Source organism: Battus philenor, unplaced genomic scaffold (genome assembly GCF_028537555.1).
Source record: "Battus philenor isolate CCGP_79_NKW_IND1 unplaced genomic scaffold, ilBatPhil1.0.hap1 SCAF_14, whole genome shotgun sequence".
In the NCBI taxonomy this organism is placed as follows: Eukaryota; Metazoa; Arthropoda; class Insecta; order Lepidoptera; family Papilionidae; genus Battus; species Battus philenor.
Genome location: NW_027181676.1, coordinates 470,482 through 498,324, shown reverse-complemented (window position 1 = coordinate 498,324; position 27,843 = coordinate 470,482). Strand labels below are relative to the sequence as shown.

Below are 27,843 nucleotides of genomic sequence, written 5' to 3'. Positions count from 1 at the left end.
GTTTGTATTAGAAGGTTGCTTTTACAAGCTGCCATTATTTCATTTGCGTACACGTAAGAAAAATAGACAAAAAAAACGCTGTTTATCACGTAACGTGAGAACAAACCGTAAATGCTATTGTCGGTCATATTTATTACAGTTTTATTGCTTGGTTTCGCTAGACAATCCTGACTGAGCATATATTAAAACTACAGTTACCAAACTTTTGAAATATATGAGATTACGTATTAATATGACCAAATCATGTGGAAATGTGCCATTGAAATATTAGCTATTGATTAAATGACAAAAGGCTTTTTTGGTGGTATGGCATGAAAAAATCCCATTCCGAAGAGTTAGTAGTGATATTAGCCAGGAAATAATAACCGAGGCGAGCCCTTATGTCGGAATGGTGAACGGATATCATCATCGAGAGTCAGCCAAAGCCGCTGTCCCCTTGGGGGAGCCCTTGAGTTTAGTCAGAGCATGGAGCATTCATCGAAGCGATCTAGGACCTCAGCGGTCTCCCAATCCACTAAAATAGTACGTAGCAGCTCGAGCCGTGCCGTCCACTTTCGCTGCTTCAAGAGATCTTAGACTAGACGCCTTTTACGTCTTGCCACTTAAAATCTACGAAATCTGTGAATTCCATTTGAGCAGCAGTGACAGTCCAGTTCAAGTGCATTTTGAAAAAGCTATTAAAACTTTTTTTTTAAAGAAATTAAAAAAAAATGGTAACTTTTACAAACTTTTTTGTAATTATTTACTTTAATGATTTCTACAAAGATTTTTGAGTTGTTTTTTGAGAAAATAAATGTACTTACAACTTTTTTAGATTTAACCAGTTCCAAGAATAGAAGTGACAAAGAAAGATCTGTGTGTATATAAAAATCTACTTCTACGAGTTAGTTAATTTCTCTATGGTTATTGCACATGCTTGTATGTTACAATATAATCCTAGAAAATGTTTAAAAATCTTGAATTGCATGACGCTTGTGTGGCTGCCGTCACTGTAAATACGGTGATTTCATAAAAGATAGCATCCTTAAAATGATGTTCACTTTTTATTTTAATAATATTTAAATATGAAATATTGTATTATTTTGTAAATATATCGTTGGATAATATTTTCTTAATATAAAGTGCCATGCCCCAGCTAAGCTTTTCTAAAATTCCTATGCCCCCCATCCCCCTTTGTAACATATATATTTTTTACATTATAATATAATATATATAAGGTCGAGTTCATTTTAGAAATATCCTCTTTAACAATCAGACTGCCCCCAGTGGAACGTGGACCCAACATTGGGAAACACAGTCGTAGGAAACGAATCTTATCATAGTGTTCAAAAGTTATAGTTGATCGAAATGTGTGGAAATTGATTTATTGATCCACATCTAAAAAAAGAGCAACTGTTAAATTTCTGGTGTGCTCTTCTAAGCTAATAAGCATTTCGAGCTGGTGGCAGCTTGCTGCTTATGTTAAAATAATCGACGATTCAAAAGCGTATGTAAATGACAACTTGGATAAAGATATTTTAAACGGTTTTATTTAGTTCGACCCGTACGAAATTTATTTGGGTCAATTAGAAATTGAAATTTAAACACCTTCCCGTTGTCAGATTGATCAAAAATTTAGTACACACATTTAATTTAGATGACAATACAACATAATAAAATCAATAACATTATAAATCAAAGACGGCCGCCGATACAAAATGGCGGATTACATATTTTTCTTTATCCCCCGCAATATGGGTATTAAAAAACCGTTTAACTAAAAAGTTTTTTAAATGTATTTATTTAATTTAAATTCATACCTAATAAATGATATCATGTTATAAAAAATATTACATGTAATGTTTTACATCCATTTCACAAAATATAATTAATAAATATTATCAAACATTAATTAACATTTAATGAATATATCGGGTGATCTCTGCACAATAACGTGTGACATAAGAACAATGCGGTGACGCCATTTTTGTTAAATCGCCTGCTGTGACGGAACGCGACATGGGTCCACGCGGGTTACACTGACTTTTTTAATACAGATTAAAAATAAAATAATAATTCTGTATGCATAGAACAAAAATTACTAATTAGATTAAAAATATTTATCAAGTTCCTATGTACTCGATATTTCATCTTGGTCTTCAAACTCATGTTTTGGCTTGGTTGGAAGACTACTTAGAACGATAACGTTTGCGCTCCTTTGGAATTCTAATTTAAGTCTTGCTTCTATATTTTGCGTTCCTTCGAAATGTGTGTGTGTGGGCATAGGCCTACCCGTAAGACGTCTATGAGATATGGCATAATCATCAAGCTTGGCAGGCGGGTCTGCGATCGTAGTGTGATATTATATAGCGTTTGATCTGCTGGGCGATAGAGTTCTCGTTGCAGCGTACATAATATATTTATAAATAATATATAATTAGGCCTATATTTATTAGGCTTCCATCATATATTTGTAGGATCAGTTGGAAGTTTACATCTAAGTAAACTTAGTTTAATATAAATAAAATATATGTTCCTTTACGTTATAGTTTTAGGTTTTTTGTAAAGATCAACATCGTTTAGAATGTTTTTTTTTTTGCCACTTGGACAATATTTTTTTAATTCTTGTTTTTTCTTTTCAACAGAATGGCCATATTGTAAACCCTCCTCCGACGAGATTCACTTGTGAGGGCCGTGTCGCCGGTTACTACGCTGATATGGACACCGGATGTCAGGTAAGACTTTACTGGTTGTATATTTATTGGTACAAACATAAGACTAGTTCGCGATATTTAGCTCAATTTAGTCACTTTTATATTGAAAACACGCTAATTCTAGAAATTATTGAAATTGTATTATATTGTTAAAATTAATATGTTTTTATAAAGAATATACACAAATATTTAAGTAAGAAAAGGACCAATATCTAGCCACTTCCGCACATGCAGTGGTAGTCGTGCAACGAAATGCACCGCCCGCCAGCCCGCTGACAAACGCGTATGCGGCAAACAATGCGAATCACACAACCGCCACCACCAAATTACACAATACGTGTTTCACCCCTCCACGGGGCATCTTCAGGAGTTACGCTACACCGGGCTGGCGGGCGGTGCATTTCGTTGCACGACTACCACTGCATGTGCGGAAGTGGCTAGATATTGGTCCTTTTCTTACTTAGGATGGACTTCCGCGAGGTAACGCCTGATTCCATTAAATAGAAATATTAACCTACATTCCGGTATACAGATTAAAAACAACACAAAAGGATGTGGTTATTATACATTTATTAAAATAGTAAACATAATAAAATTAAATATGCTAAATATATATTAAAATTAATGATTTAACATTTTATGAATTATTTTGTGTTAGCACGAGACGCCGCGTATACACACGCTTGCCGCCATCTTGTGATTTTGGCGCGAAAGGAGGTTAAGTGTCACGAGACGTCGCTTTTTGCTTTGTTCCAATGCATTACCTAATTTTATAACCACGACGTCAGTTATGTCATAATGTTTGTTTATATTTGATGTATTGCTTTGTCGTAAATCAAATGCGAGGAATTATTGTCGATGGGCAGACATTAATTATGATTTAGTCTCTGTGGTATTTGACGACTACATAGCTGTCATCATGCTGATAATGTTCTACTGTATAGACAAAGGCCTTAGTTTTTTCCCAAAAATGATTTTATATTATATTTATAAAGGGTTTAATTTATTTTTGGTTGACATTGGAACTGTCAAAACTAAGTGTCTGTCGCGTTCAAATATAAAAAATAAATACATTAAAAGTATTTTAGAATAATTTATTTATTTAATTTTAATAAACGACGATATTTATAAAATTCTAAAGGTATATTAAATAGATTTTTTTCTATAGACATTAGGATCCGAGCCTTTGTTTTTAAAATAATATGTATTATTACTTCCGAATTTTTTGCTTGCGTTTATGCATATCATAGTATTTATTAGTATGTCTCTTACTCAAAGTCTCTTAAACTTAAATCATTGGTGTCTTGTTTGATTTCAACTACGCCCTAACAAGATCCAGTTTTTCAAAATACGTTTCATGCGACCACTTCCTGTTCCCTACTTCATACTGTCATCCTTAGGTTGTGCGCCGGTATCTGTGCGGCAGTTGCCATATTCGCCACATCGATGAACCTTGCGATCGCAATTTGAGTCTCGTTCGTGCAATACAAGCACAAGTTTGTGTGACGTGATTTTGCTACCGCAGCGTGATCGACACTGTTGTACAGTCCGACGGTGTCTGTTGTTCGACGAACAACGATCGCTCTTTAGCTCCCAAACTTCGTGGATGACGAAGTGTCTTTGAGCCTGCCTCTGTACCGTAGCTTTGGCTAACAAGAACTTTTTTATCGGCTTGGACCAGTTAGGTACAAGATGTTTCTCTGGTTCGGGATATTATAACAAAACTTATTTTGATTTTAGTTCCTAGCAAATGTAGGTCTTCCGACATTCTTCTAATGACGTAGATAAATAATCACTATAAATTATCCAACGAGGAATGGATAATTATATGAATAAATTACTGAACAAAATAGGTCGCATGAAATTATTTTTTTCCATTAAAGGCAGAATCACCGATTGACCTTTGTTCAAATTGAAGTAAATTATTAAAAAATGCCGCTGCTCCATCAAAATGGCGGGAGTGTGGTATTTGGTGATTTATTGCTGACGATTAACCGCACAAGATACATCTGGTCAGCTATTGACATTTCAATTTTAAATTTACGTAATTACCATGAAGTTTGTGCAATAAGTGTTACGTTACATAAGAAAACAAGAGCGCGGTGCTGCCATTTGTATTGTTACACCATAGACAAGTGAACGAGGTAAAATTAAGATAGTAAGATTAGATGATTGATTGTTGGAAGTCGTGAAAGTTAGTTTTCCCTAACAAGACTGCTAAACAATAAACAAATTAATAGACCTCTGTGAGAACTGGTACATAGGCTATTTATTCATTTAAAATAGAAACGCTATCACCTATTCATAATCTCAAATTAAATATGGTTGCGTATTGTAGGCGTATTGGCCCTAATTATGCAGGTTTATATCTAAACGTGAAATGTCAAGGTCGTCCATAGAGTAATGGAAATCGAATCAGAAATATAGAGATCCGAAGAAGAACGAAGGTCACCGATGTGGCTCGAGGAATATCTCGTCTGAAATGACAGTGGGCGTGGCACATCACTCGTGCTAGAAATAATCGTTGGGACAGAAAGGTTCTCGAGTGGGAACCGTGGGCCGGTAGACGCAGTGGGTGGGTCCCACACTAGGTTAATCGTGGGAAATCGCTGGATGCGAGCAATTAAAGACCAGTCATAATGTCGATCTTAAAAGAAGGGAGGTTATGCCCTGCAGTGGGCATCTAACATCTGAAAAGAAGAATACACATAACATTAATAACTGAACGAAACAAAAAAAAAATATTCCTATATTGTTTTCCTTTTATCTTTTATTTATTAGATCACTTTGAAACATTTTACGCTAATTTATTTCTTCAATTCTATTGTATACGACAGGCCATGACAGTAGAAATTTTATCCAACCAGCAAGTTTATTTACATGAATATGTACACCGATAGCATACATCTAAAGTCTAGAAAATATATTTATATATGCTACCATATACACCATATTAATGAGCAATTAAAATTGTGATATTCTCAATCTGTTTATACGCATATAAATCATGGACAATCGAAACGGTAGACCGAAGTAAGATTATTACATTTGAAATGTGTCACACCAGGCTCTTCACTATCTATTACAAGCGACTTCTGGACTACTTTGGCCATAGCTCAGAGGCACCAGAGAGTCTTGATAAGCTGGTTGTTGTAGGATAAGGGCAGACTCTGTGAGGGTGGTGACGAATTTCACAATAACGGAAGCACTTATCAAAGCAGGTCATACAGACCTGTAGAGGTAGTTCATCGAATCCTCGACAAAGATTTTCCAGAAATGAAACGAAAAAAAATGAATCTTAAGCAATGAAGATCTTTATTTAACCGAAGACCAAACAACAATATTAATCAAATTTTAAATTAAAAACAACTTAATAATAATACGAACATAAAAAATTACAATAATATAATTTTGAAATAATAGACCATCTATTGTAATTTATAAAGGCTTAAATTAACTTTATTCGTTCAAAATAAAATATACAATTTATCTTTTTAATTATAACGAGGTAAGGCTGTGTACACATATGATATAAATTAAAAAAAAAATCTCCACATGTGAAAAAATTTAACTGGTGTAATTTAATAACATAAAATAATTTAAGACCAGTTAGAAAGTTTATTTTTCGATAAACAAGTTCTCATTAGCCATGGCTACCGTCCAGAGACAGGTTCAAGGAAGCTCACCATCCGTGAGGCTCAGGGGCTGAAGAGCGAGATGGTCATCGTTGTGCGTCAAATAAAAGACATAGCATGTTCCATATATATCTAATATGTTGATATGTAGACGCAAAACAGTAGTAAGTACAAATTTATTAAACTGGAAGCTAAAATGTATGATATATCAATACGTAAGATGTATGCAAGAAAATTATTAATTATTATAATGAAATTATCTAAATGAATTTATAATTTTATTGATGCTTCGAAAATAAATGGTTTATTGATAAGTTGGTTGCAATTTTACTCACTTTATCGATATGTCGTATGACAGTAAGTGGGTGTTGTGTCAAGGGTACAGATGTTGCGGAGAAAGAGTAGCATATAGCCTCGATGTTTGCAAATAGTAAAATTATTAATCCTACAACTTTGTATTAAGATACAGTCTAAAACAAATTTTCAAATGTTTTAAATTTAAATTCTCGCATTCCTTTTGACAGAAAGCAAACATTTTTTTTAAATGGACACGCCGCGTGTGCCAGTGCTGCATTTAGGTGGCAACCATTTGCCGATTCCTCCATAGCATTGTTATCGAATTGATTTCTCTAAGGGTACAATCGTGTTATTGAATGCGCCTTTACCAAAAACAATTCTTCGAAAGTACAGTATGTATTTGGAAACTAAAATTTAAAATATAAAAATGTATTATCGCAATAATAATATACCGAGGTTCACCAAAAGACAATTTACTTTCAACAAATTAGTAGGAATAAATTGAAGTAGGTGTGCAAAAGACAAAAGACGGGAATCTAAATATGAACGTAATAAAAATTAAAAAAACTTTTAAGTTAAACGGTTTTTTGATACCTATATTGTGGGGGTTGTGGAAAAATATGTACCTAGTCCGCCATATTGGAACAGCGTCCATCTTGAATTTTATATTTTGACATAATCATCGTGTTTTACTAGTGTAGCCTTTTCATTTGATACCCATATTGAGGGGGTTAAGGAAAAATATGTAATCCGCCATTTTGTATCGGCGGCCATCTTAGGTTAATAATGTTATTGGTTTTATTACATTGTATTGTCATCTAAATTAAATGTGTGTACCAAATTTCAGATCAATCTGACAACGGAAAGGTGCTTAAATTTCAATATCTAATTTTGACCCAAATAAATAAATAAATAAATTCCGTACGGGTCGAACTAAATAAAACTTTTTAAAAATTGTAATGTGGGCTTATATAGATCCCTGTTTTAAGATTTATCGCAGCCAAATAAATTATTAACAATTATTCAAACTTCCATTTTTGATTAATATTCCAGTAAAATCTTTAAATATGTAACACAAATGAGAAAATTATAACATCAGCCTACTGGCCCATCCAATGTGCACGCTTTGCGACGAACGAACGTACTGCTACAAGAAATGTCATCAAAACCAGCCAGTTACAAAACTTAACGCCAAAGATTTTATCACAAGTATTTTTTAAAAGACTTTTCACTACATGTATCGTTTTGTTTCATTCATTCATCTTCACTCAAAGACCACGACAATGTCCGGTTTTATACTAACCGCATCCAACGGATTTCTACAACCTTTATTTTGTCGTCGATCCACTTAGTGATCTACTATTTATACCGTCTATATCTTTGTCTTTTAACACGTTGAACGCCATAGTGTCCCCTGGGGCCACACCATTAAATCGAAAATCGACAAAAAATCGCCAAGGTGTTTTTTTGCAAATGTTATCAGTAAAACCCTTAAAAATAATGGGCGACTTACGGAAACACCAATTTACCCATTATTTTTCTGCGGGGCCGCGCGGGTCACATGCTTTGGTAAAAATAGTCGAAACACTGTCCGTTGACTCCCTAGGGGCTTCTGAAGTGATCGAGGGCATGCGGACACGTGGTGTGCGACACGGCCTCTTGGACCCAACATGATGGCAGTCACATGGTGTCCGTCGCGGCCCACTCAACTAAACATGGTTTTTAGTATGGCGTTCAACGTGTTAAATAAATCATAGAACACACCTATCCACGGTAACACGACAGACAACCTCTAATAATTACCAGAGAAAAAGTAATTTATATAACTTAAAATGAGTTGCCAAATTTATTTCATTCACCCATGTCAGTCGATAAACGTTCACTGCAAGGTATAGACCTCTCTTAGTATCTTCAATTGCCCGCATCCGGAACCAACCTTCGCCACCTACAGGCTTTTATGCTATCGATATAAACGGAAAATGTTATTAGAGATTGTATTAACATAAGTAGTGATATAAATATAAAAATCTATACTATAATAGTGTACCAAATGGATAAATATATATTAAGATTCAATTTAGTTCAACCTAAAAGAGATTGACCTACAGACGCTTCCGAAATCACGTGCGATCGAGGAAGGTCGCGAGATGAACTCCTTCCGGGAGCAGATAATATCTTGTAAAACTATAGCCACTAACAAGGCAATAGTAAATTGTTGCTATTATATGTAATTTTATAAAGATGAGGCTTAAGATAATCTGCGTTTACTTTGTTACGTAAACACAAGTTAAAGATGCTTTGTTAATTGGTTCTATATCTTGAACGTTACGAAATACGATCAACTGATTAGTTTTTTTTACCCTGTTTAGTTTCCAAGGTGAGTAGATAAATAGGTTCAGATGTAAATATTGAGTGATCATACTTTTAAAAATGATTGCAACAAGTTTTAATGTATGGTAGACATGATACGGTGTTAAAAATTTAGATTGTTTTAAGATGATGGCACTTTAAGAAGGAGACCATGATGTTTCTGGTTAGTGTACTATAACATCTGTAACAAATATATTACTATTTATCGAGCTATATATAAAGCTATTTATAAAGTTATTTAGAAAGCTATTTATAGTGCTATTTATAAAGCTATTTATAGAGCTATTTATAAAGCTATTTATAGAGCTATTTATAAAGCTATTTATGAAGCTATTTATAGAGCTATTAATAAAGCTATTTATAGAGCTATTAATAAAGATTTTTATGGAGCTATTAATAAAGCTATTTATAGAGCTATTTATAAAGCTTTTTATAAAGCTATTAATAAAGCTATTTATAGAGCTATTTATAAAGCTATTCATAGAGCTATTTTAAAGATATTTATAGAGCTATTTATAAAGCTATTTATAGAGCTATTCATAAAGCTATTCATAGAGCTATTTTAAAGCTATTTATAGAGCTATTTATAAAGCTATTTATAGAGCTATTTATAAAGCTATTCATAGAGCTTTTTATAGAGCTATTAACAAAACTATTTATAGAGCTATTTGTAAAGCTTTTTATAGAACTATTTATAAAGCTTTTTATAGAGCTATTAACAAAACTATTTATAGAGCTATTTATAAAGCTATATATCAAGCTATTTAATATATAGCTTTTTACGGTTTCAGGCCGCGAATCACCTTGAGAAAGTTTATTAGAGGTCAATATTCTTACAGTGGCCTCACAATATATTTAAGATAATATTTTGTGTGTTTAAAATGATCATAATTATTTTTTTTTTAAAATGCTACGTTTATAATGACGATTTTTTAATCTGATAAAAAATGTTTCATTTTAAAACTCAACACAAAGGACACGTGTTGCCTTTGGTTTAATTAAAGTTTCTAAATTCTTACAATGCATTCGCGTCTAATTAACAATGAGTTTTAAGCTCACACTGTGTTTCGTCTAGTTTGTTTACTGCCGTCTAACCTTGTCCCACTGCAAAAAATCGGTGCGTGGGTATTCCGTAATCTGTTTCTAACCATCTTTATAGCTGTACAGTTGAATGAGTCGTAATTAAAATTAACTGAGGCCTTTTACTGCTATATAAACTTTAATTGAAGAAAAAACTACGAGTGCTGAGAACGAAGTTTTAGATGAAATTTTAATGTACATAGATGTTTTATAAATATTTCAAGGTTGTCTATTTCGTAGGAGGACGATATCTTACTCTGCGATTTTGGTGCATGGTCATGTAACCTAACTATTACCATTTGCCAATCCCCTGAACTATGTCAGATAATCTCGTTCGTCTTCAGATCTCTTCATTCCTATTACATTTTGCTTGGCTTTCTCTATGTTTCATTGGGTACAGGATATAATCAGTGAGGATACCATTGCCTTGCTAGTGACCAAGTTAATTGGACCTTCCTACAGGACTAGAGGCTTATAATAGTAAGACAAAAAACATATAGGAACGAATTGTGGTACATTAAAATCCATAAGATAGAGCTGTGATATAGTGTTAAGTAAATAAATACAATTTAAAATGTAACAATTCTATAACAAAGCAATGGAAATAAAAATAAATAAAATAAATTACATATATAATCTATAGTTGTTAGTTGAAGTAAGGCGATGTAAGTGAGGTGAGGTTTAAAAGAAATACAAAGAACGAAATGTAATGCAAGAAATTACGACGACCAAAGAAGAGCTAATGCATGACAATAAAATGGAAAAAAGAATAGTATGGAAATAAGAAAATTTAGTGCATTAACTATTATTGTAACTATTACCATATCGGGACCCATATAAAATAAACGAAGGTTTGAAAATAGAACGCATCTAAAATAGACTTCAAAATATCTCCTAACGAATCACAATGATCTATTCACTGTGAATTGGTTAACTAAGGCTGCATTGGCAACTGCCTTTCCCTATGTGCCTGTTCACATTTACACCATAGTATAGCTAAAAAATATCACTTACGGTTGCCTTGTTAAATTTGAACGTAACAGCTCCGTGATGCTTCGCTACGGTCGAGTGAACTGAACTGGTAACCGTACCTTGAACTTTACAGTTTACGTAACTTATTTTAGTCTCTGCGTTGTTTAATTTTTACTTTTTAATAAGTACATCGCTTACGCTTGAATAGTATCATCGCTTACACTTGCCTTTGTATTAATATGCAGAGCTGTAATAAATATAAAATTTTTAAATGGGTGAATGTTTATTTCATTTACTATCAGTTGATATATGGTATATCCTACCTTATCAATGATTTTATAAATACATCTATCCCCCGATTTACACGGTAGATAGATTCCTGAGAAAAACGTGTAAATCGAAAATTAAAAATTTTCAAGTCAAAACCGTGTAAATCGAAAAACCTGCAGAAAATGCATAATTTTGCTATTTAACAGTTGTGATTTTTTTTTTCAATATTTTTAGGTGTACACAAAAAATAAAAAGCATTGACAAGTTAAAATATTTAATATATTACGGAAACACTGTTCTTTTATTTCACTTCACTGTCAGAAATTACTTTTTTTTGGAATCGAAGGTTCGAATTCACTTTCATCACTCGAAGTTATTTGTGCCCATTCGATGTTTGAAACATTATGAGAGATGGTAATAAAATCAGTTATTAAAACAAAAAAAAAACTTATTTGGAAAACCGTGTAAAAGCGAAAACGTGTAAATCGGGGGATAGGTGTAATAAATAATATAATGATAACACAGTAAGAGAAAGTGTTTACAAAATTAATATTAATACATATAAAAAATAATGATTGGTTACTATCTGTACTTATAGACTTACCAGAAGATATTGGCTTGTTGCATTACAAAAGAGTTTCAAAATAATCACTTTATGCAGGATTATTGGAAATAAGTGAAAAAGCTTTAATAATTTTTGCTGACAAATATGCTATTTGATCACACCTTTGATGCATTTACCTATATAACAAATGACTTGTAAAAGAATTTGAAAACGTATATGGAAGTATTTAAAAAAAAAAACTCGTTTCGTTTTTGTATAATTTTAATTAGTAATATCTATATCCAACTTATGAAGTTTCCACTTTGGTTCATTTACAGTGAATGTGTACATTAATAGAAATATTCCAGAAGAATCCAATTTATATTTATATTGTTCATCTTAAGATGAATCTATTAGGATTTTAAACGCATCCTGATTATCTTTCTATTTAAGATAAAGCTTTCTTCGAACGAATGTTTTTATCTTCGTAAATAAACATCCTTTTGATGCATTAGATAAGATCCACACAGGGACAATTTTAAGTCCAAAAATAGAAATGAAAGCTACTTTTGTAATAGCTCTGGTGTTTTTTGTAAAAATTCCCGAAATCCTTTTCAATGTATATTTGATAATTATCGAAAGAGTCTTAGTGGGTGGTAGGAATTTGACAAAACTGTTTTCTCATGCACAAGATTTTTGTGTAGAATCAAAAATTTCTCCAAGAGTATCCAGAAGGTGATTCTTAAAAAATACATAAAAGATTCTTTCAGATACTACTCTCAAAGAATGTTAGTTTTAATAAACAAAAGTTTTATTCCATACAATATTAATTTATGTGGGTCACTGTATTCGTTGAGTGAATATTAGTGGTTTCCTACTGCAATCTGTTTTCAAAACATAATTAGTATATATTACAAGATTGCATACTAAAACGTTTCAAATTATAGTCGTGTAGAATCTAGACGGCTTACTTTTATACAACGTAGTATATATTAGTCTGGTGAACACGTGAGAATAATAAAACATTTGTCGCAAACGTTGAAAACAAAATAAACATGTATTTTTAATTCTGATTCTACATACCCTCCAATGAGACATGGGAAAGCTTCCCTAAAGTGGAACGATAACATATTCAAGGTGATATATGCCTTTTACTGGAGCGTCCACATAGCAATTCCAGCACCAATCAGGGTCCTTTTGTTATCATGTTTCACCTTTAGCATGTTTTATCACCAGGCTTGTTTAGGATCACCTCGTTCATCTTTCTCTTAAGGATTTCAATCCGTGGTGTTGGTTTAAAATCCCTTTATATTTTTATGTGTTTTTTATACTCTTTATTTTGACAGTTTGTATCGCGATGCAGTTTTGGCTTGTTCGTTTGTTCTGTCAGTCTATTGTTATGTATTATTTTTCTGTACTTACTTTTGTAAAATTATAATCAAATTACCAGCTTCATTTGAATTTATTTAATGCATTTATACAGTCCACACTTATTTTAGAATATTGTGAGTAAACGAAAGTGTGTCGAATTTAATGTTATGACCGCTTGATATATTTTTAAATTATTATCACTTCTTCAAGAGGTCTTTTTTCTATATCCCTCAGACATTAGCATCCATGACTTGGTTTTAACAATAATTAAATATTTCAGATATTTTTTTCACTCGTGTTTCTGCATGTGAAAGTATCTACTAAGTATTTTAAACTATTTCCTAACTTAAATCTAAGGTCACCAATCCATCGTCAAGTTTTTTTCGTCCTCTCTCCTTTTTAGTTTTTATTTTATTAATATATTTCATAATACCTAAAATCTTTGTAGATTAGATTTTTGTTAAATGAAATATTTGGATTTGTTGCATATTTCTTAACAAATACAAGCAAGTTTATTGTAGAAGGATACACTGTTGCCTGTGGAGGTGTAAATCATTTTAAAAAGCTCTTGTTTTCAACTTATATTATCACTCAAAGTGCGATTTTTTTATTTGGCCCCCGCTATTGGGGCGCTCTCGTACCCCTATCTTATTTTTGGGATGGGGACTTTTATTTTCTTTTAATAAGTTTGTCATAAAATACTTTTATTTTCGCGTTTTTCTTTTATTCATCTTAAGTTCTTTCTACATTTCCCTTTTATTCTATTTAATATTATATATTGAATGTATTAAAAATTTGCCAACTAAATATACGAAATCAGATACTTTCTCGCCTGTTTATCTTTTAGATTCTGTTTACGAAGCTCATCTCAAACGTTTATCGATACAGTATAGGCGTGCATTCATTTAATTCGGTTTAGCCGCACCTCGCCGGCTTGAACGAACTTTATCTCTGTTCGCCTTGACCTGCTCAGTGGAATGTCTTTTAGGATTATCATAATCTAAATATACTGCAGATTCTTTTCATTTTGATTTAACAGGAATTCATATGAACACACACATACCTATGTCATATAAAAAAAATGCAGGTTGATTCTTTTTCTTTTTTTTTATAGGGCCTCTCGTTCACTCCGTATTATAGATGGACAGGTTCTTTATTTAAGTTATAATTTTTCAAATAAATTTAATTAATTTCCATTCTCATCCTTTGTCCTTCTCAATGTGTTTCATTCATTTCTCTAATTTCCTTTACAATATCTTTCATAACTTTTGATATATCACCTAACTTCGCCTACAGTCCAGACTTCTCTAATTTTTACCTTTATTTTTCATATCATTTGTTTAAAAAATTGTTTATTCTTAATTCTTGTTTATTTTCATACTGTCTACACCGCACTTAATTTACATTTCTAATATCACAGTTATTTTATCTCTTTTGTTTATTATTATCATCGCCGTTGTACTTTTTTATTTATTTATTGCTCTTTCCTTTTTATATAACATAAGAATTTATTTATAGTTAATATACATATTTAGGAGTGATCGTTTTATACAGGATTATTGAAAATACCACATAGAAGTCAGCTTTTTAAACTAGTTAAACCTTATATGCTAGCGTGGGCATACTTTCAGACCCATTTTAATAGATTTATTTCATATTTCCAAATTTAGATGTTACGAGTTTATTTTTATTTCTCACATGTCTGTCACTATTTTTCATATAAGATTTTAAAATCATTGATCTACATTACCCATCGTAAAGGAAAGTTGAAATAGCAATGAGTAGATCATATCAAATAGAACACAGATAACAGTAAAGTACATCTAACAGGTTATATAGTAAATTTATAGAGGATCCCTAACCCAGCTGTGGACGTCCAGTACTTTAAGTAATGATAATTTAGCTTAAAGTTGGACTTACATATTACGTAAGAACTTATTGACCAAAGCAAATTTACTGTTAGAAAATAATTAAATACCGCACAGTCTACTGGAGTCATTAAACCCTAATAAATATAATACCACAGATAATCAATGAAAAAGCTGTTCCTACTGTCAATCATATGGTCATCGGTGTTGTCAATTATAAAAAATATAAACCCAAGTATTAATTATTGTTATTTATAAATACACAGCCGACTGAATATCAGGAAATTATAATTAAAAGCGAAAGTAATTAAAAAAAACTTAGGCGTAACATTTCCTCGTTATATTTGTACGGTAATATGTTCAATTAAGATATCAAAACCTTCGAGCAGCTGCCGGAAACAAAAAAATAATTAATTCATGAAAAATTAAAACGAAATATTTATAAGAAATTATAATAAACGTATGTTTGACGAGCGTTAATTGTATTAAAATCGCACGCGCCTCCATTGCGAAGTTTTTTTTTTAATCAACTGTCAAAGGCACACGTCACTTGCCATGCAATGTACAGCCAACTTTTTTTTTCAACAATTATTATCAAAAATAATAATAATATTATTAATAAGCTTTTATAATTTAATTAAAATAAATATTTCACACTTTTATTGTTTATCAAAGTATTGACCTTGTCAACGGAAAATGTTAGTTGCATGCCGCACTGATCCGGTCTTATTGAAAGTCTATTAGAGAGGCATATGCCCAGCTGTGGACGTTAATCGTAAGGTCGTCACGTAGGCATTAGAATAATTAATTATTTGAACATTATAAGCAGTAAGCTACGAGCTGCTCGGAACGCAGATCTGTTAATAAAAGCCGGCTAGAAACTCAACAGTTGCTCTTTTAAATCTTCTTCTTCTTCCTTCCCTTTTCCCTTTATTTGGGGTCGGGTCTCCTTATCAATTTGCGCCAGGCCACTCTATCCTGGGTTGTCCCTGCATCAAGTTGAAGGGTTTCCAGTTCCTTTCTGATATTAGACCACCACGTAGCTTTTGGACGCCCTCTCCCTCTTGGGAATTCTGGGAGGCTTAAGGCAGTTTTTACCACGTGGTTATCTGGTTTCCGTTGAATGTGGCTATACCATCGTAATCTTTTTTCCTGTAATTTGCTGGGGATCGGAGCTACCTTAAACGAACCTCTGATATATTCGTTCCGTATTTTGTCCATTCTAGTGACGCCACCCGACCATCTAAGCATCTTCATCTCATTGACATGAAGTGTTTGCTCGTGTCTCTGACTTGCAGTCCAGCATTCCGAGCCGTAGAGCATAGCTGGTCTGACAACTGCTTTGTAGACTTTACCCTTGGTCTTAATGGGCATACGGTTATCACATAGAACGCCTGACACTTCCCTCCACTTCATCCATGCAGTTTGTACCCTGTTCTTGACATCAGCGGTTGAGTCTGCATCGATACTTAAGGTCGACCCTAGGTACCTGAACTTAGTGACGGATTGGAATGCCACTGATGTTCAGATTGCTATGGCCTTGTGTTGGTGTTGGTGCAAATGCACAGTGCAGTGTTCCGTTTTGGATCTACTTATGCGGAGGCCGTTGGATTCTAGATCTCTAATCCATAGGTTCAGGTCTCTCTGCAAATCATCCGCTGATTTGTTTGCAAGAACAATATCATCTGCATATAGAAGGCACCATGGTAAGGCATTCTGTATATCCTTTGTGAGGTAATGCATGACGCAGTTAAATAATAATGGGCTAAGTGCGGATCCCTGATGAACGCCAACTGTTACTTCGAACGGGTCACTGAGTCCCGCCGGGCTTCTCACCTGGGTCGCGCAGTTGTAGTACATGTCTTTTACTATGGAGACATACTTTTCGGGGAGGCCTTGAGACCTGAGAGCTTGCCATACAAGTTGTCTTGGCACTCTATCGAAAGCTTTTTCCAGGTCAATGAAGACAATATGTAAATCTTCTTTATTGCATCTATGTTTCTCCATAATAACTCTCATGGCTTGAATTGCGTCCGACGTTGATTTACCAGCAGTGAAGCCGAATTGGTTTTCCGTGACCGTTGTTAGCAGCCGCAGTCTATTATTAATAATTCTTTCGAAGAGTTTAAAAGTGTGTGATGTTAATTTTATCCCCCTGTAATTTCCACAAAGTGAAACGTCTCCTTTATGCTTGTAAAATGGTATTAAGTAGCTCTTCCGCCAGGAGTCTGGCATTGTACCGGACGTGAGGACAAGATTTAGGAGTTTCGTAAGCCACCTTATAGCAACCATTCCTCCACGCTTCCATATCTCCGCAGGTATCTGATCTGGCCCTGTAGCTTTCTTGTTCTTCATCTTTAGTATCGCTACTTTAACTTCGGATTCTGTTATGGCTTCGATGGGCCCTGAGGTCACACGTATGGAGGGGAGTTTTTCGCTTGGAAATTCTTCGTTGGATAATTCGACGTAGTAATCTTTCCATCTTTTGTTGATGTCATTATTTGAGGTCAAGAGTTTACCATTAACATCTCTGATATATTTATTTATGATTCTCTTTTAAATGAAATTTAATAATGTTTGGTGTATATATTATATATCTAATATATAAAATTCTCGTGTCACGGTGTTCGAACTTGAACTCCTCCGAAACGGCTTGACCAATTTTTACCAAATTTTACATGCGTATTCAGTAGGTCTGAGAATCGGCTACTATCTATTTTCCATACCTCTAAGTGATAAGGGTGGTCCACCCTTAAATTTTATTTTCAATATTTTAGACAATTTTTTTGGTTTTTATTTTATTATGATACAGCATAAAAGAATACATACAACCATAAATTTTTGCACCCCTCAACGATCAACCCTTATTTTTTATTTGTAAATTAAAATATCAATTTTTTTTGCAAAACAACGTTTGCGGGATCAGCTAGTACATTATAATATCAACAATTCAAATTAGTTGACAAAAATGGTTTGACACATTTTAAACAAATAATTCATTAATTTTGTAATAAGATTTATTTAATAATAAACTTGTAAATTAAAATTTAGAACTAAGAAACGTAAAGTTTAAGATATATTATGGAATCTCATTATATATGCAAGCACTCAGACCAATAAAGGATTTAACTTTTTTAAAGTGAAATGTAGCTGTTACGGGTTTATTTTTATTTATTCTATTTATCATACGTCTGTTAGTAATTTTTTTGTGTTTAAATTATATGTATATATTTATTTATATTATGTTCTAAGGCTTCTTAGGTTGCTGAACCTTTAGAATTACAGCTGAAATGATAACGATTATGAAATATTAGTAGGGCGTAGCATTATGTCGTTGGTATGGAACTTTTTATCATTAAAGACTTAACCCTTTATAGCCTGATTTACGAAAGTGATTTTTTTTAATATTACTGTGTTTGCTTGAGGGTCCAGATGCAGTGAAAAATAGATTTTTTTTAATTCGTTGGAAAGGATATCATACAACAGTTAAATTCGTACAGCCAACCTATAAAAAAAAACTAATAGTAATGTGAACATTCGGTTTAAAAGATTGGTATCAAAATTGAAACTCTAGGCTATTAAGGGTTAACAATTTATTTGACTCGAGCGACGAGAGCCAAGTGTCTATATCCTTGCCTCGGGATATTTAATCTTATCCTGCATTTGATATTAAATCTGCCACAATTTAGACGTCCTATTTGATATTTCGATATTTCTTTTTACTCATGTTCCTCTCCTATGTACCGCTGTAATGCAAGTTGATTTGTTATAGCATGAGCAGTGGCTGAGATTGCTACCATAGGTCACGGGTTCGATTGCAGGGATACAATCTTATATACTCTCTCTTTGTTCATTAATTACATGGGATTACCACTGCTCACAAACATGTTTCCTAAGGATGAGCAGCAGCGTTTTCTGCGTACCATAATACCACACTGCGATCGCCTATCCGAGAGCCAAGCGTGGCGATTATGTTATTTCCCCCAATAAATATCTATAGTGGAGGCCTATGTCTTGCACTGGGCAGTCTATGGAATTTAAAAGCTTGAAAGGGGTAAATGTATAGCTCATTTGTCAGCGAAAAACTAAAGTTTTTTTTAACTATTTTCAATCAGCCTGAATGAAGTGATCAATTTGCAAAGTATTACATTTTTTTTCTTTGAAACGCGACAAGTCAATAAATTCGACCAGTGCAAAGTCTGCACAGATAAAATGTATACGTATAAATTCGTAATGTTAAAGTTTATTAAGAGATGTGTTATTTTGGAATTTCTTTCTGCTTCATCTCCACAACGATAACACTTTGCAAAGTAAAATTAATAATAAAATAGATTAAAGAAATAAATCAATAATAAGTTGACGATAAATAAGAGTTCTGTTTAACGACCCAATGTTGAATAAATTATTTTTATCTTTATCTTTAGCATTCATTTCTTTGAGATTTTTACACCTATAACCAATCACCCTGTATATATATTTTAGCGAAATGTCAGTTTGTTTAGTTAGCAACTCCGTTATCAACTTCCGAAGGTTTAAGCAGGAGATCGTTGAAGTCGCTTAGTTTAAAATTTAATTTTAGTAACCACACTGGAGGGCTTTCTCGGGAGTCCTTTTACATTCGTATCTTGCCAGATGGTGCTTTTATAGTATATCAAATATATTATAACCTCGCTAGGTGTCCAGATTATAAATATAACTTCAGAATTATATTATTTTTTTTAAACAAAATAGGTTAAAAAACAAAAAAAAAATGTCCTTTTCGAAATTAAGACTGCAAAGCTCAGATGATCCGGTTTCTTTGGTCTTTATTATTTGGCAGTTTGATCCGTCTGTGATACGACGTCGCTCGGAATGAGGAAGTCTTTGTTTATCACGACGTCTCTTTAAAAAATGTTTAGATGAACCAAATGTCTTAGAACAATAGTATACTGTAGTCTATCATTAAACATGACATATAAAGTTTTTTCGTTGTTGTACGTGTTTAATATTCATTTTATAAAGTATTTAAACAACATATTACTATTAAATAAATCTTATTATATCATCCAATAGTTTCTAGTGGATCGTAATGTGTGAAACTTGGTTTGTTAACTTATTTACAATATTTATATATATACATATATATATATATATATATATATATATATATATATATATATATATATATATGTGTTTTTTTTTATATAGAGGTTTAAAAATACTTTACGTATCATAGGGCCTGATGTCAGTGCCCCGTATGTCGGACTCGATCTAGATCAATACCGACTAAAAACAATCCTCTCTCTTCGGTATCCCTGGTCCCCACGGCATGGCCGTTAGGCATTACTTCGCGGGGGGGATTTAGCCGCAGCTTTCTCTGATAGAGTGGCTGTTCAAGCCGACTTCCTCCGCTCTTGCTCTATTTTACGCAACTCCTTCAGCACCGTCGTACAGTACGCGCTCGTAAGTTCCCAGGCCGAAGGCGAGGATAGCATTGTAGCTATCAGAGTTTCAGGATAGATTTTGCATCCTACACCTTCTTCCCAAGACCTCCTGGCTTCGTTAAATCGGGGGCAGACGAAAAAGACATGCTCTGCATCTTCAATCATTCCGACACAATTAGGACAGTCAGGGGAATCTTCGTATTTGAACCTATGGAGATACGCTCGATAACAGCCGTGGCCGGATATCATCTGAGTCAGGTAGTAGTTCAACTCTCCATGATCTCGGTTCACCCATGGCTCTAGGTTTGGTATAAGCTTACGAGTCCATTTTCCTTTCGTCGACTTATCCCAGGACGATTGCCACTGTTGCAAGCTTTTCAGTCTTCCCCAAATTCTAAGTTCAGCTGAAGTTAGGTCTGATTTGCTATTTTTGCTACGGTACAGATCAGTTCTTTCGTCTGCAAGAAGCGCAACAGGAACCATACCTGCTATCACGCATGCCGCATCCTCCGATACTGTACGAAAGGCGCTAGCTACCCGTAGAGTGCTGACTCTATAAACAGAGGCGATTTTCCGTCGGGACTCCTGTTTGCTCAGTGCGTCGGACCATATGGGTACTCCGTACATAAGCACTGACGTAGTCACCGACGCTAATAACTTCCTTCTGTTTTGCTTGGGACCTCCGACATTAGGCATGAGTCGGCAGAGTTTAGCTGTCACCAGAGACGCTTTCGCTGCTGCTCTCTCAGCCTGATCTTTAAAGTTTAGCCTATGGTCGATCATTACTCCAAGGTACCGTATAGCTGGTTGAGTTGCGATTTCACAGCTGCCGACATTGAGTGTGATGGTCTCCGCAACTCTCCTGCCAGTAATGAGCACTGCTTCCGTCTTCTGCTCAGCCAGTTCTAGTCCGACTGACCTCATCCACAGAGTGATTATTTGGAAGGATCTTTCAAATGCCCACTTCACTTCCTCCAAGTGTTTCGCTACTATAACGACTGCTAGATCATCAGCGAATGCGACGAGTTTAGTTTCGCTGGGTAGATGTTTCTTTAGGAGTCCATCGTACATAGCGTTCCACAAAAGTGGCCCTAGTACTGACCCCTGTGGGACGCCTCCAGTGACTTTGTACTCCTCCGTCCCGGTTTCCGTAGCGTACATGAGGACTCTATCAGAGAAGTAACTAGCGACTATTTTACGTAGGTATAGAGGTACATTCAGTGAGCTAAGTGCCCCCATGATAACCTCCCATTTTGCTGAGTTAAAGGCGTTTTTAATGTCCAAGGTGGCAACCAGGCAGTATTTTATCGAGCCTCTCTTCCATCTTTTCCCAGACACTGCTAGTTTTGCTATATTGACTACTTGCTCTATAGCATCTAGCGTAGACCGGCCTTTTCTGAACCCATACTGTGAGTTAGCTAGGTGGGGTTCAACTGCTGCTTCGATCCTGCTGTGGATAATACGTTCTAGTATTTTCCCCGCAGTATCCAGCATACAGAGGGGCCGGTATGACGATGGCTCGTCTGGTGGCTTCTTACCTTTAGGGAGAAGTACCAGTCTCTGTCGTTTCCACGCGGTAGGAAAGGTTCCTTCCAGTAAGCAGCTATTGTAGGTCTCCAAGAAGACTCCTGGTGTTGCTACAACAGCTTGCTTAAGAGCTACGTTGGGGATCCCATCCGGTCCCGGAGCTTTGTTGTTTCCAACCCTACCGCATGCTACCATTAGCTCCTTCTCGGTAATAGGGGGGATCTCATTCGGATCCACAATCCCTAGTTGAAAGGAGGACTTTGGTTGCGTGGGGAACAGAGCTCTTACAATTCTTCCTAGTAGAATAGGACAAGTGGGCGTTGTATTCTCATGTCTCAGTTGTTTAACTACAACCTGGTACGGCTTGCCCCATGGATTCATTTCAACCTCTTCCAACAACATTTTCCACGCGTTTCTCTTGCTCTCTTTAATGGATTTATTTAATTTTAATCGCGCTTCCTTATATTTGTCGTAGAGCTGCTCGAATTGTGGTGTTTTCCGAGCCCGTTGGGAGGTTCTACGCGCCTTAACACATATTTTCCTAAGCTCAGCAATGTTATCATTCCACCAGTACACCGGTGGGGTTCGGTTGTTGTTGCGTCGCCTTGGCATTGTTGCATCGCAGGCCTCAGTCAGCCTCCTTATGATTTCAACCGCCTTTTCACTAGCACTTTTGGAAAGCAGTGGTCGATCCTCGAGTGCTATCTTGAACAAGCCTGAATCATACATGCTAGTCCTCCAACCCACTAAACCAGTTCCTGTGTGTGGTACTCTATTTTTATTCGGCTTACATGACACCTCCCAGTATATGGCACAGTGGTCGCTAGCGGTGTAAATATCCGAGGTCTCCCAACTGCTATTTCCTCTCGCTAGTGTACTGCTGACGAAAGTCAGATCCACAATTGAGCTCGCCTCGCCTCTTGAGAACGTGGGCTTATCGCCTGTATTAAGTAAGGCGACGTCCAACAGTGACATCGCTTCCAGAAGCTGGCAACCTCTAGTGTTAGTAGCTTTACTACCCCAGTCCACTGCCCAAGCGTTAAAATCTCCAGCTATAGCTACCGGGGAGTACATTCGGGCATCCTCCACTAATTTGGCCAGGAACCGGACGAACTCATCGTGTGTTAGGCTAGGTGGTGCATAGCAACTGTAGAAATGTATTCCATATATATATATGTGTGTGTGTGTGTGTGTGTGTATATATACATATATATACACATACATACACAACAAAATTGTCCTAACTGATAATATTTCTTTAAGTTAATTATAAATCTATATATTTCTTCTGTTGTATGTTCAAAAAAAAAATGTTAAATTAGATAAGTATATTGAAAGAAAAAATCGTAGCGATTAATTTTGTATAGCCTCATTACTGTATCCAGGATATAACTTCGCACGTGAGAAGGCAAACACGTAACGAAATTATCGAAATATAATTTCCAATGCATTCGTATAACCGACTATAAGCCGACAACGGAACTAAAGACCGACGTGCGCTCGCGATTTGACGGGCGTTTTTTTTATGTTTTATTTAAGGTGTTCATCCACTGTAGCGATCGGTGCGAAAGATTTTAATTATGTTTTACCGGGTGAAAAAAATTCTATTTTATTTTAATTATCTGTTAGCACGATATGTCAAGACATAGAAAAAATTATCGTCAAATATTTTGAATTTATTATTAACTGCAGGGCATACGCTTCGTTCAGAGGTATCTATCACCCATAGATATCAAAAACAAATCATAATAATATTTAACTTTACTTATTTAGTTGCGAAAAGGGCGGGTTATTTTCCATTACGAAGTCTCAGGCTACAGGTCGTGGTTTCAGCACATAGATCTCCACTACAAATGCATAGGCCTGCCCCTAAGATATTTATGGCTAGAAATACCACAATCGCCACACATAGCAGGCGCAATGGCGATCAAAGTGTGGTATTATGGTACGCAGAGGACGCTGCTGCCGATCCTCACACTCCTCACACTTGTAAGCAGTGGTAATCCTATATAATCAATGCCAAAAGTGTGAATTTTGGTATACCGTTCAGTTACCGTTATTTACAGTAAAATGCGAAGAGAAATAAAAATTCTTTTTGTTAGAATTACAAATAGCTTTTCAGTATAAGGTAATTTTATTTTGAATATGACTTTATTTTTATAAATTACGCTAAATATCACTACGCTTTGATATTTATGATGTAGATATATAAATAATTAGTTTTCAATAAGCGATAGAACTATACAAATTTAAAAAATGTGGAATTTTACCACTTATTTCACAAAAATCAGTTTATTTTTCTATGCAATGTGAATTTTCATCGTTTTCCTTGTAAAATAAGCTATCTTTATTTTAGTGATTTATATACAATGAGTAGATGAGAATTAGTAAGATTTTTAAAAAGTGAAATGTGCTTATTTATTACAGCGCCATCTAGTAGCACGTATTGCACATTAGAATTATGGAAAGTATCACTCCGTTGAATTGTACCCGTAATTTAATAATGACGCAATGCAATCGAACAGTTAATTGCAGATTTTAAAAGAACACGGCTGAGCATTTCGAAACGCAAACAAATAGACAGACAGCCATTGCGTGTTTATAGCTCTCCGTTATTTCCCGCCATTATGATCTGTCAGTTGCATGAACATGGAGTTTGTGGTTCGTTATTATAATGCAATTTCGTTTGACATAAATATGCCGCACCGATGATTAGGTTTCATAAAACACACGCTGAGAACATCTGAAGGTATTAATGATTGAATACATGTGACAATCGTAAACTTAGTGTGGTAATGTCAATTGCTTTGCATATATGTAAGATTTACACCTATGTACTGAGTCACCAAGGTATTTCTGACTTATGGATTACAGTTCTGAAACGTTGCTTCTCCCTTTGGGTCTCATTTCTCATTTCCACAAAGTATACGCTGGAGATTTTTCTACGAGATGAATTAAAAAATACGGAGATCCATAGAAGGTAGTAACACAAACAGACAATTTTGTTAAGATAGTTTGAAGACGTCCGATATAGGCCGCATCCAACTGTTATTTTTGGATATCTATGTGGAAGGGATATGTCCAGCCGAGGTCGTCCTTTGGGTGGAGTGATGAAAGTTACAACATAAGTTCGAACCCACGCCGGCATTAGAGTACTGTACATAAACCATTGAATCTTTAATATGCGTCCCACACTGCATGCAATCTTGTAGCCCTTCAATCGATAGACAAGTCAAAACATCTGTACGTTAATTTCATAATAATGAGGTTTTTATAAAAAGTCTTGATCCTGCCGACCCCGCATCATCAATAACGTCGCAATAATCTTTAATTAAAGCCTACCACGCGTCTCATTGCAAATGCAATCCCATTGATGTCAAATCAGCAATCGTGTTTACATTTGATGTTAGATTGTAATTATAAAATAAAAAAAAAAAATATTTCTGCAAATTATATATTTCGACTTCTTTGTAAAATGTACTAAATGAAAAAAATATATAGATACATTTATAAGTAATTATAAATTTCTAATTTACGTATCAAAAATCGAGTTCTATCCTGCATGGAGTACTGCAATCACCTCTTGGACTGTGCAGCCATATATCATCTGGAAGCTTTGGACTCAGTCGACCGAAGAGCCCGTAGGTTAATTAACAACGAAAAGCTCCCAAATAGCAGACTACACTCTTGAGCATCGTCGTTGAGTTGCCAGCTTATCGGTTTTTATAGTATACACTTTGGAGAGTGCTCGAAGGCTCTTTTCGAACTGATTGAGCCATCTCCATTCCTTTATCGGACTACTAGGCGCAGGCAAAAATTTTATCCATACGTTGTTGACATACCCAAAAGTGGAACTAAACGATTTAACAGCTCGTTTTTGTTGAAAGTCGCCAAGATTTGGAACGACCTATCTGGGTCTATTTTCCCTGATGAGTTGAACTCTGGAGCCTTTAAGAGTAGAGTGAATAGGTTTCTTTTGGATGGGCGTGTACCACCTTCGTCTTCATGTACACTTTCTATCAGGTGAGATGGAGGACAAACGCCTTTTCCATAATATTATTAAAAAATACATATTTATGTAGAATTGAAGTAGAATAGGGAAGTATAACAAAAATTTATTAAAAATCAATTGAAGGAAATCTAAACGATAATTATAAATATTAAATCAATAATTAGTACAATTTAAATAATTTATCATTTGATAAATCTTGAGATTGAATTGCACTGACTACTTTGAGGACTAGCTTTACCCGCGACTTCGTTCGTATAAATATTCGAAAAAATATTTAGTTTTTTTTTTTCGTTCAAGAATTTTTTCCAAAATGTAAGTTAACTTAAGTTACTCATTAAATAAGCTACTTGCCAGTATAAGTCCCGACAAAATCGGTCAAGACATTTCAGAGATAAGACAAAAAAACAGACTGACTGACAAATAGAGAAAGAAAAATATCTTTGGTTCATGTAACAATATTTAAATATTCCAAATAGACACTCACAATTTGTTTTTGGACTCTGTGTTTGGCACTAATCGGTGTAACATAACTCCTGAAGATGCCCCGTGGAGGGGTGAAACACGTGTTGAGTGATTTGACGCTGTCAGTTGTGTGATTCGCATTGTTTGCCGCATACGCATTTATCAGTGGACTGGCGGGCGGTGCACTTTATTGCACGACTACGACTGCACGTGCGGAAGTGGCTAAATATTGGTACTTTTCTTACTTAGGATGGACTTCGGCAAAGTAACGCCTGATTCCATTAAACTCCAATTTTATTTATTTGTATAAATATTTGTAAATGTGATCGTAAAGACCCGACCAGTTTGTAGAGGCGTCCGGTTAGATAAGCTAGCCTTTGGAACCGTTGTATCTTTAAACAGAAGGATGCTATTGCAGGAGGGTTCAGTTTGATTCAGATTTCTATTAAATTGGGTTCATTGGGTAATCTTCTTATTACATACAAAAATGATGACGATAAAATCCTTGACGAATAATAATATGAAATAATAAATAAAATAAATTTATGTATCACATTCTTATTGAGCTCTAGAAACTTCTCTGCTAGACATGAGTCTCTTGCATAGAATAAACCTCGTTGAAAGAGGAAACCAGAGACTTAAGACGACCTTTACAACTAACTTATATTTATATGTTAGCTTTATAAAGAGTTCAGGCCTGAAGCTGGTTGCATATTCATAAGGTATTAAAGCATCAGTAAGTTTCGCTTCCCGGCTACCACTGCTCACAAACAAGTTTCCAGAGGATGGGCTGCAATTTCCTCTGCGTACCATCATGCCGCATTCCATGTCTAACCCACCTACATATTGTGACGAAAGGAATAGACATATTTAATTATGGATTGTTTTCGATATTCCTACACGTGGAGGATATTTATCTTCGAGTAAAAACAAGCTATCTTTTTAAATATGTTTAAGTTTATGTTTTTTAAATATAGTATTTTTTCCCAGGTGTACCACATGTGCGACGGAATGGGCCGTCAGTTCAGCTACTCGTGCCCCAACACGACGCTGTTCCAGCAGCGGATGCTGGTCTGCGACCACTGGTATATGGTCAACTGCTCCAAGGCTGAGAGCGACTACGACGCTAATCTACTCATAGGTAAGGAATCATCGTCATCATTTTAGTCTCAGGACATCCTCTGCAGGAAATAGGTATCCCCAAAACACCACCAGTGTCGGTTAAGAAAGGGCATAGAGGAGAAGAACATTGTCCTACTGGTGAATCAAGAAGAGTGCTGCTAGACCTTATTGGAGTTCTGCAAAATGTTAATAGGAAA

General features: G+C 34.9%; 1 protein-coding gene across 1 annotated transcript in view; it reads left to right on the top strand.

The window, feature by feature from the left end:
• Positions 1-2,626: 2,626 nt before the first annotated feature.
• js (jiangshi) overlaps positions 2,627-27,843 on the top strand; it is a 35,717-nt gene continuing 10,500 nt past the window's right edge. Inside the window, exons 1-2 of the mRNA XM_068761118.1 lie at positions 2,627-2,714; positions 27,515-27,665. Coding sequence (XP_068617219.1) covers positions 2,697-2,714; positions 27,515-27,665 — 169 coding nt within the window. The 5' untranslated portion in view covers positions 2,627-2,696. The remainder of the gene's footprint in view (positions 2,715-27,514; positions 27,666-27,843) is intronic.